General features: G+C 36.8%; 1 protein-coding gene across 6 annotated transcripts in view; it reads right to left on the bottom strand.

Annotated features, from left to right (window-relative positions):
• Positions 1-1,896: 1,896 nt before the first annotated feature.
• MED23 (mediator complex subunit 23) overlaps positions 1,897-10,871 on the bottom strand; it is a 45,073-nt gene continuing 36,098 nt past the window's right edge. For 5 of the 6 annotated variants that reach the window (XM_038553384.1, XM_038553383.1, XM_038553385.1 and 2 more), the window contains 5 exons: positions 10,039-10,111; positions 8,396-8,610; positions 6,773-6,893; positions 5,485-5,616; positions 1,897-3,239 (listed from right to left, as the gene is read on the bottom strand). In XM_038553384.1, the coding sequence (XP_038409312.1) occupies positions 3,072-3,239; positions 5,485-5,616; positions 6,773-6,893; positions 8,396-8,610; positions 10,039-10,111 (709 nt within the window). In that variant the 3' untranslated portion in view covers positions 1,897-3,071. The remainder of the gene's footprint in view (positions 3,240-5,484; positions 5,617-6,772; positions 6,894-8,395; positions 8,611-10,038; positions 10,112-10,871) is intronic. The other variant, XM_038553388.1, reaches the window with a different exon arrangement.

The raw sequence follows: 10,871 nt of genomic DNA, 5'->3' as shown, positions 1-10,871 counted from the left end.
TTTTTTTTTTTCTTTTTTTCTTTTGTTTCTAAGATCTTCTAATTCAGATGGGAATTTCACATAGAATTATCTGTGGCTTCTAAACACTCCCCCCACCCTCAACTTCACCCACTGAAATTATAGTATGTCTCATTAGCTGAAATCCTCAAACAACCCAAACACTCATCTTGGCTCAGGCATATAGTGAGGGAAGTGGAATAAAATAAATAAGAGTAAACTACAATTGATCCTTGAACAAGGGTTTGAATTGCATGTGCCCACTTATAGAAATATTTTTTTTTTTTTGATACAGCACAGCAACATAAAATACATGTTCTCTTTCTTAGGATTTTCTTAGTAACATTTTTTCTCTAGCTTTACTGTAAGAATATAGTATATAATGCATATAACATATAAAATATGTGTTGAATGGCTGCTAATGTTATCAGTAAGGCTTTCAGTCATTAATAGGCCATCAGTAGTTAAGCTTTTGGGGAGTCAAAAGTTGTAAATTTCCTACCCTTGCATGGTTTAAGGGTCAGGTGTATAATCAAAACCAGGGAAGCGAAGTCTTCCCCTTCTCCTTCCTCAACTTCTATAGAACTTGAGTGGATCTGTAATGAAGTCCATCCCATGAAAGGATTTTTATTGCTGTAATAGCTATGTGTTAAAGAGCCTCTATCACCTGATTTTTCACATGCAACCTAGAATTTTAGACCTGTAGACACTACAGGCTCTGTAAGATAAGTATTTTACTGAATTACTTTTAGATAAGAGCAGTTGTGATGGATCTTAAAGTATAATGTTCAATACTGTAGGCACATAGGGTCATTTAAAAGATTAAAGCTTAATAAAATTCAGTTCTGCATTTCAAGTGCTCAGTAGGCACATGTAGCTTCTTTTTTTTTTTTTTTTTTAAATTTTTTTTAATTTTATTTATTTATGATAGTCACATAGAGAGAGAGAGAGAGGCAGAGACATAGGCAGAGGGAGAAGCAGGCTCCATGCACCGGGAGCCTGACGTGGGATTCGATCCGGGGTCTCCAGGATCGCGCCCTGGGCCAAAGGCAGGCGCCAAACCGCTGCGCCACCCAGGGATCCCGGCACATGTAGCTTCTGACTCTGTATTGGACAGCACAGATTGAGAATATTTCTACCACTGTAGAAAGTCCTGTTGGACACAGCCACTCTAAAATTACTCTTAACTTTCAGAAAGAAAAACTTTTAGGATACAATGAATATATAGGCATTATTATTTTCCCCTCAGGTGCATTCTAAAACCAAATAAATCTATCTTCTTCTAATGCCTGATTAACAATTCTTTCAAAAGCCTATTTCAGGAAAATCACATCCCTGTATTTTTAGTTGGAGAGGAAAAAATGGAATTTTTAATAAATTAACTGGAATGTATTTGTCCTTAAGAAAGTGACACTGATTTTCACTTCCTTTATTGTGGGTATAATATCAGCGTCACAATTATTTCCATTCTACGATCTCAAGACATATTCTTCAAGACAGTGAGAACATACTGAAACTATGTTAAAAGCAATACTTGAATTCATTTCTAGCTTAAAATTTCTGGAGAATTTTAAGGATATTATTAACCTAGAAAAATTATTTATACAATTAAAGAAATTTTAAGCTGGACTTACATGGCAAATAAAGATTTAATGATTAGAAAAATATGAACCACAAGGAATATAAAGGTCTAAGAGGAATGTATTTGGAAATAAAGATCTGAAGTATGGTTTGTCAAACTTCTCTGATTCTTTATAAAAAAAAAAAAACAACAAAAAGCAGTAACTCTTAATTCCTAGGCCAATGTCAGTCACCAACTATAGTGCACAACCCATAGAAACAGCCCAGTTCTCTGTTGTAACCCAGTCAGCATACTGCCTGGAACACAGCAGACACTTGTTCAGACTGAATAAATAATCAAACCGTTTATTTATCCAACAGATTTTACTGATTATTTTTCAAGTCTTTTACAATCTTAATGCCATTCTCTCTCTGCCCAAATTAACAGTTTGTCTTTCAAAATCTGATAAACCCTAAAGAACCAAAAACTATGCTATATTTAAAAATACAAATACTTAAAAATTTTAAGATTTTTTATAAAAATTTAAAGAATCGCATCATAGGCCAGGTCAAAGTGTCAAACTTGGAAAGCAATTAATTTGTTTTAAATAACAGAGATTGGAGAATCACCATTTAAGCATGATTTTATTAAGTGTATGCATTTCTATGTTATTTATTTTTTAAAGATTTTATTTATTTATTTATTCATGAGAGACAGAAAGAGAGAGAGAGGCAGAGACACAGGCAGAGGGAGAAGCAGGCTCCACGCAGAGAGCTTGATGTGGGACTCGATCCTGGGACCCCACGGTCACGCCCTGAACCAAAGGCAGATGCTCAACCACTGAGCCACCCAGGTGTCCCTCTATGTTATTTTCTTACATGGCTTCCAACTCATTTCATACAATAAGTTCAAGTCCACAGCAAAGGCAACTAACTTGCCAATCTACGTTGATAGAACCATTAACCCATTTATTTGGAAGCCTATGGTAAAAATTTTAAGCCATTTTTAAAAGAATATGCAACTGTGTTTGGTCCTGAGATGCAATGAAATCTAGAGGCCTTCACTTGACAAAAAAAAAATCTCTTATCCCAAACATACACCAAAAGAGACTTATGTATAAAATCATTTGAGAACTCTTTTCCAATATATTTGAACACTGAAGTCATTAACAATAAAAATTAAAAATAAAACCAGTGGCTAGAATAAGAAAGACTGGAAGTATCTAATGAAACTCATTTGACCACAGATACCCTCCGTATTACTAGGTAGCACTAACAGTTATAGATATGGCCAACATGTAGCTTACTTGATCTCTTAGAGACAAAAATATAGATAGAGAGGTGGGAGTCATAAAGTATCAGTAGATTCATCGTTTGAATCAAAATAAGACAATCTGAACATCACTGCTTCTACTACACCACTATGTAGCCTGATTATGTTCAGATTTAATAGATTAGAGTCCATTTTCAAAGACAAATGTATTTCCATTGTCAACACCGTACATGAGAGGACTTCACTGAGTTACTGGTAATGACACTGGCACCTGATTAGACTGAGGAGCTGGAGACCCACTATTTATGGCTTGTGGAGGCACTGCAGGTGGTTCCATCTTGCTAATGTGTGTGATGAATCGAAGACGAAGTTTTAAAGCTGGTTTTAAATTACAAATAATCTTCTCTACCTAAGAAATAAACACATTAAAAAGTATTTTAACCAGAGAATTTCAACCTCCCACCCTTAAAAAAGTGCTTTATACACATATGGAGGCAATAAACTAGGGAGTGGATGAGAAGTTTCTTTATGTGTTTTATGTTTTAACAAAAGCAAATAAAATCATTTCTCTCTTACATGAGGAAAAAAATTGTGTTCTCCCTCAAACACATTATGTATGTGCATATGAGTATGTACATATAGTCTATATATGTATCAACTTACAAAAACATACTCACTTACCTAGCCAGCCAGTCATCCCACTGTGAAAAGTTAATATAGCTTACACTAGAAATTAAAAAAAAATTTTTTTTAAATTTTATTTATGATAGTCATACAGAGAGAGAGAGAGGCAGAGACACAGGCAGAGGGAGAAGCAGGTTCCATGCACCAGGAGCCCGATGTGGGTGGGACTCGATCCTGAGTCTCCAGGATCGTGCCCTGGGCCAAAGGCAGGAGTCAAACCGCTGTGCCACCCAGGGATCCCCTACACTAGAAATTTTATGCATCCAACCAGCTCACCATCCTTTTCTTTTTCAAATATATATTTTTAAGATTTATCTATTTAGGGATGCCTGCATGGCTCAGCAATTGAGCATCTGCCTTTTGGCTCAGGTCGTGATCCTGAGATCTGAGGATCGAGTCCCACATCGGGCTCCCTGCATGGAGCCTGTTTCTCCCTCTGCCTATGTCTTTGCCTCTCTCTGCGTCTCTCATGAATAAATAAATAAATCTCTCTAAAAAAAAAAAAAGATATTTATTTATTTATTTACTTGTGAGAGAGAGCGAGCAAGTATAAGTGGGAGGGGCAGAGGGAGAGGAAGAATCTCAAGCAGACTCCGAGTTGAGCACGGAGCCTGACACAGGTCTCCATCTCATGACTGCAAGATCACAACCTAAGCTGAAACCAAGAGTCAGACACTTAACCAACTATACCACCCAGGCCCCCAGTTCACCACCCTTTTCAAATGCCATCATCACAGAAGCATGATTAAACTTTGAAGTTATATGAATAACTTATATCTGTAACATTTATCTATAAATTAATGTTTTGGTTTTGATTTATACTTGGAATTCAAACAAAATAATATTAGATCTACTTTTACTTAAAATATTTTAAAGAAATAAAAAACATCAAGCAGTTCCATGGTTTTCTTAGCTTTATTCAAATGTTCTTTGACCTTACCAGAAGAGATTGCCCAATAATTTTTCTTTTCTGTATTCCCTGTGTCAAAGTTTCTCAGGTCCAGATATAAAAGATATGCTAAATAAAACATTTCTGTATTGGTTCCCACTCAACTGTGACAATCTTGCTGAGGCAATAAGGGAGTCAATATCCTCCCCACCCCATGTCCCTAGCTCCAAGTCAAGAATCCAGTAGACTAGGATTCATAGGTTTAAATATCAGTTTACCTTCCTTTCCTACCAGAGAAAAAATTAACGTTAAGCTATGGAGGGGAGGTCATTTCACCTACCTGACCTACCTCTTCCCTCTGAAAGAGCCAAGCTTCTGTTTCCTATAGATAGGAAACTCAGTTATGATTCAAGGACATCCTTTCCATTTTCAGATCACTTTACTAGGAACTGGCTCTTTACATGCTGAGCAGAATGTGCCTCCCTTTAACTTTACTGGAGTTTATACGCCTTTTGAAGTGACACAGAACAAATCTAATGCCTATTCTGAATGGCAACCTTCCAAATAATGAGAACACGAACAATTCCCTAGGACTTTGAAAATTCAATCTAAGTACCTCCAGTTCCTTCAAATACCCTTTATGAATTATTCCCTTGATCTTCCTGGCTTCAGTCTTCAAGTCATGCTGCAATCTGTCCAATGTCCTCATAGTGCATACCCTAGTCACTGTGGCGAAAAGTAGAATCTCCTTCACTCATTACACAGCACCTCTCTGGTCTTTAAAAAGTAGCCATTCTGTATTGTTTCTTCCTAATGAGAGTACTATTTATCAACTACCTAGGTCTTTTCCAGATGTCCTGTTGCAAATATCAAGGGGAAAAGTATGAGAAATTATAACATGTATTCACTATTACTGGAATTACATATGTAGAATAATGTGCTCATAGCCTTAAAAAGGTCTGATAATATTAACCTTTTCCCCTTAAAAGAAAAAACATAACAAAAATACTCAAACAAAAGTATATCAACATATGTTCAAGTTTTCTAAAGTAAACATCATTAAAAGATAAAGTTAACTTACTTGTTCTTTTACGCTGTCACCAGTAAACATATACTTCATATGATATAGGAAGTCACAGATGGGATCCATGTAATTTAAGTGGGTGCTACACTGGTCTACATTCAGTAACATGTCATAAAATGCCACGCCAATCTATTTAACAAATAATATAAAATTATTTAAGTGGGCAAAAATGGTTCAATAATTTAGAATGATGCAGCTGGACTCCATTATAAGACTAACACAGAAAGACAGCACATTTGTTGAAGAATTGTCACTGATCATACAAACCTCTATGTGCATGGGATATATGATATGGTCTGCATCTTTTTTAAGATTTATCTATTTCTTTGACAGAGAGTTATATGTGTGTGAGAGCGTGCACATGAATGGGGGGAAGGGCAGAGGGAAAGAATCTCAAGTAGACTCCCCAGTGAGCAGGGAGTCCAAAGTAAAGCTCAATCCCACCACCCTTAGATCATGACCTGAGCCGAAATCAAGAGTTGGATGCTTAACCGATTAAGCCATCCAGGTGCCCTGATATGGTCTTCATTTACAAAGGAATCAAAGTGCTACAAAATGCTCCTTACTAGGGCTTAAATGCAATTTCTCTTCATATTTCAGTAATGTTCCTTAAAATAAAGAGATAGGGGATCCCTGGGTGGCGCAGCGGTTTAGCGCCTGCCTTTGGCCCAGGGCGCGATCCTGGAGACCCGGGATCGAATCCCACGTCGGGCTCCTGGTGCATGGAGCCTGCTTCTCCCTCTGCCTCTCTCTCTCTCTCTCTCTCTCTCTCTGTGACTACCATAAATAAAAAAAAAAAAAAAAAAAAAATTAAGAGATAGATAATCTCCTTTCTAGAAACTATTTCTTAATGTCTGAGATAATTGCAGCTTCAGAGATACTTTAGGTTGTACCTCCTTAGTTCCATTTGGTGGCTCATACTTTAAGGTTCTACTTATCTCATTTTCTTTTCTCTATACTCTTGTTAGAGGTGACTGACTTCATCCATTCCCATGATTTTAATTAATTCCTCTGTCCTATAGTGCAGACTCTCAAATGTACTTCTCCATCCTTAACTTTCTGTTTAACTTTGAAAATGAGCATTTCCCCTGCATTTCTAATTCAATACATCCCACATCAAACTTGTTATAGGCATACTAAGTTATGGGTACACTAAATGCTCTAAAATTGTTCTTAGATCCTACTAAGCTAATTTCATTACTAATGGTTAGAATATATATTTTGGAAAACACTGGAAAAGAAACATTGATAGATTTTATCACAGGAAACTCATATTACAGTTTACCTCTATCATACACCGAGTTCTCTCTTGCTGAAATCTTTGTAAAAATGGTCCCACAAGATGGTACACATAAAGCAACTGGAATTCAGTCTTCACTACAGGAAGAAGGACTTCAGTGAGAAACCTAAAATTTGAAGATTAAAAATACAAATTTCTTCTGACTTCCAATCAGCTGAATTGTTTGAACTTGCTGATATGGCCTACCCACGTATTTGTATAATTTGTTACTTTTTGTAAAGTTTCTTTTTCTAAAATCTCATACTCTCATTGGCTATTATTCTTATTTGATTATCAAAATAAATTACTTCAGATTTAGGGGTCATTCTCAGCAGTAAAATTACTGAATGAATTACAGTATCCCCTACCTGAAAACTTGTGTTTTCCTGAAAACTTGTGTCAAGCCACTTTACTTTTACAAAAGACCTACATTATTAAAACAATAGCTTTGTGGTAAAAGCAAAAATTCTCTTTGGTTTTCTTTTGGTGAATTACAGGTATCCCCTACCTGCTTCCTGAAAACTTGTGTCAAGCCACTTTACTTTTACAAAAGACCTACATTATTAAAACAATAGCTTTTTGGTAAAAGCAAAAATTCTCTTTAGTTTTCTTTTGGGTAGCAAAAATAGGTACTAATGTAGGTTTTCTGTAAAAGTGTATTGGCGTAACATGAACTTTCAGAAAGGGGGACACACTTCACTCTATGTCATTTTGGCTTATGGAAGGTTTCTTAGGAATGCTCTACTTTTGAATAGCAGTAAAAAACTGTATTTGAAATAAAAAGAAAATAACCAATCTAATATAAATGCCATCCTCAAGAAATCTGAATCTAATTATACCAATTTTATAGTCAAGAAAAATAATCAGAAAATAGGCTAATATGAGTTATTCAGTTCAAAATGCAGCTTTTGGCCTCGGTGTCCATCGAAAGATGAATGGATAAAGACGATATGGTTTATGTATACAATGGAATATTACTCAGCCATTAGAAATGACAAATACCCACCATTTGCTTTGACGTGGGTGGAACTGGAGGGTATTATGCTGAGTGAAGTAAGTCAATTGGAGAAGGACAAACATTGTATGGTCTCATTCATTTGGGGAATATAAATAATAGTGAAAGGGAATAGAAGGGAAGGGAGAAGAAATGGGTAGGAAATATCAGAAAGGGAGACAGAACATGAAGACTCCTAACTCTGGGAAACGAACTAGGGGTGGTGGAAGGGGAGGAGGGTGGGGGGTGAGGGTGAATGGGTGATGGGCACTGAGGGGGGCACTTGACGGGATGAGCACTGGGTGTTATTCTGTATGTTGGCAAATTGAACACCAATAAAAATAAATTTGTTATTAAAAAAAAATGCAGCTTTTGGGATATATTCTGGAAAAAGCATGCACTTGACTAAACCTCTTGAAACTGTAATAGAAAATTAGATAGCAGATTATTTCTTGCACAAATTAATTTTTTCAAACAATTCTGAAATAAAGGAGCTTTTTCATTATCTAGAAACTCTAATTAAAACTCACTTTGCAAGTTAGTCTGTTGAATGAGACACACACCTCATGTGTAAATGAGATTAAAAAACACAAAATAAAAAAAGCAAAGTTTATTTAAGAAATCATAATACCTACTTGGGAATGAGAGAAAGTTGCCCAATGCTAGAATGGTGCCACACAGCATGTGCAAGAGCTAATGTATAGCTGCAGCTCATCTCGGAGTAGGACTGATGACAAGCAGTGAAATCAAAGAGGCGGAATGGATAGCCAACCCACTCTGACTCGGATGTCAAGCTGGGACTGCTGATAACACTCACAATTCGATCATGCAGGACAATCCAATATGGCTCCTTTAAAATCACAGGAAAGCCTCATGAAAAATTATCACTTATCCAGTATTCCACCCCATTTCCAATATCCACTCCAAAACCTAAAATAATGGCACTTTCTCATTCTTTAAAGTTTTTTTTTTTTTTTTTTTTAAACTTATCTAGCTTGTGTTTTGTGTAATGGAGATTTTGAAGGCAAAAGTGTGTGGCTTCATAGTAAGTCAAATTAATCAGTAAGAACCTGGGGATAAGCGTCTGAGTTAGAAGGCTCTGTCCAGGGATGCCTGGGTGGCTCAGTGGTTGAGTGTTTGCCTTTGGCCCAGGGCCTGACCCTGTAGACCCAGGATCGAGTCCCACATCGGGCTCCCTGCATGGAGCCTGCTTCTCCCTCTTCCTGTGTCTCTGCCTCTCTATCTCTCATGAATAAATAAATAAAATCTTAAAAAAAAAAAAAAAAAGGCTCTGTCCAGTTCATTTAGTATCTGATATTTACTACACAGTAAATTGCTCTTACCAATACCTGTTATATAGACAACACTAGTAACTATATATAACTCAGAAGTCAATATATATATTTATATATAAATATTAGGAGGTGTGCAAGGAAAAAAACGATTGATTCAGAGAGGTGAATAATCAAACACGTCTGGAGAACACAGGATTAGACAATGTTATTGACACTGAAAGATCCCACAACAGACAACTGTGTGTCACAGAAGGGAGACCTCACATGAGGGACAGTCAAGGAAAGGTTCACTGAAGAAGCAGGACCTAAGCTGGCAAAGAATGAAGAGGCTTTTGAGAAGCCACCGAAAGGAAGAGAGGTTCTATATAATGTCTCATGCTGCAACACATTAGAAGTACTTAAAAGATACCTTAACAAGTATTATTTGCACAAAGGCTCTAGATAGATTAACATGTTAAGTGGTCAAAAGTAGATGAGATTTTAACATTTTTTATAAAAGATTTTATTTATACATGATAGACAGGGAGAGAGAGAGAGAGAGAGAGAGAGGCAGAGACACAGGCAGAGGGAGAAGCAGGCTCCATGCAGGGAGCCTGACATGGGACTTGATCCTGGGACTGCAGGATCATGCCCTTGGCCAAAGGCAGGTGCTAAACCGCTGAGCCACCCAGGGATCCCCTAGATTAGATTTTAATGTAAAAGTAAGGCTGGATAGACAAAGTGGGACCAAAGGATGCAGGGACCCACAGCTCAGGCAGATTTTTAGATCTGAAGCAAAAGACAAAACAGTCACTGTAGGTTTCTGAAGCAATAAGAATACAGAAATTTTAAAAATATGAAACACTTCCTTAATTGTGTGATGTCCTTATGCAGGGCATCTTATTATTTTTTTTTTTTAGGGCATCTTAAATGTATCTTATTCTTGTGGAGACAAAGAACAACTGCATTCCATTACTACGTACAAATCATAGATATTAACTCACTGGTAGTGCAGTGATGATCAGTCCAATTGCATTCATCCATGCTGTAATATTCTCTCTTGGTACTAATGGCTGACTATAAGTGAAGAGAAAATAATAAAAATGTGAAATTATAAAAATATGTTTGATAATGGATCTTATTTTGAGAACACATACAATTCAGGGTTAACAACTAACCTACTCCAATAAAAGTACAATGGATTTTTATTGAGGAAAAATTTAATATACCCAAAAACTAAATAAGGCTTTTCTTAGTTGCTTCCTTTAACAATGGCTGCTGGGATGAAAGACAATTTCCACATATTTATACTTCTCCAATCATTATCCCCTACTTAATATTGATCTTCAAGAAAGGAAATCTTCGAAGATTATCTTTTTTCTTTTTTAAAGATTTTATTTATTTATTCATGAGAGAGAGAGAGAGAGAGAGAGAGATGGGGGGGAGGGGGTGGAAGGGTGGCAGAGACACAGGCAGAGGGAGAAGCAGGCTCCATGCAGGGAGCCTGACGTGGGACTTGATCCCGGGTCTCCAGGATCACACCCTGGGCTGAAGGCTGAGCCACTGGGGCTGCCCAAGACTACCTTCAGTGAGATGTTAACATTATTCCTAACTTACATGTCAAACAGCTACTAAAGAGTAGAGGTGGGAACAAACCCAGGTTTTCTGACCCCGTCCAGGACTCACTCCATTACATCTATATTACAAAGACAAAATCTGGGAACACAAGACAGTTACCATCCCATGTGCATCAGCCTTGGGACAACAGGTTTGTTTAACACTTTCAAATAAAATACCATTCTCTTTACAAATAAACAATGACTCTTATTGCATGAAA

The sequence above is a fragment of the Canis lupus genome, chromosome 12 (assembly GCF_011100685.1).
Source record: "Canis lupus familiaris isolate Mischka breed German Shepherd chromosome 12, alternate assembly UU_Cfam_GSD_1.0, whole genome shotgun sequence".
Lineage (NCBI taxonomy): Eukaryota > Metazoa > Chordata > Mammalia > Carnivora > Canidae > Canis > Canis lupus.
Note: the sequence above shows the minus strand (reverse complement) of the source record. Positions and strands in the feature narration are given on the sequence as shown.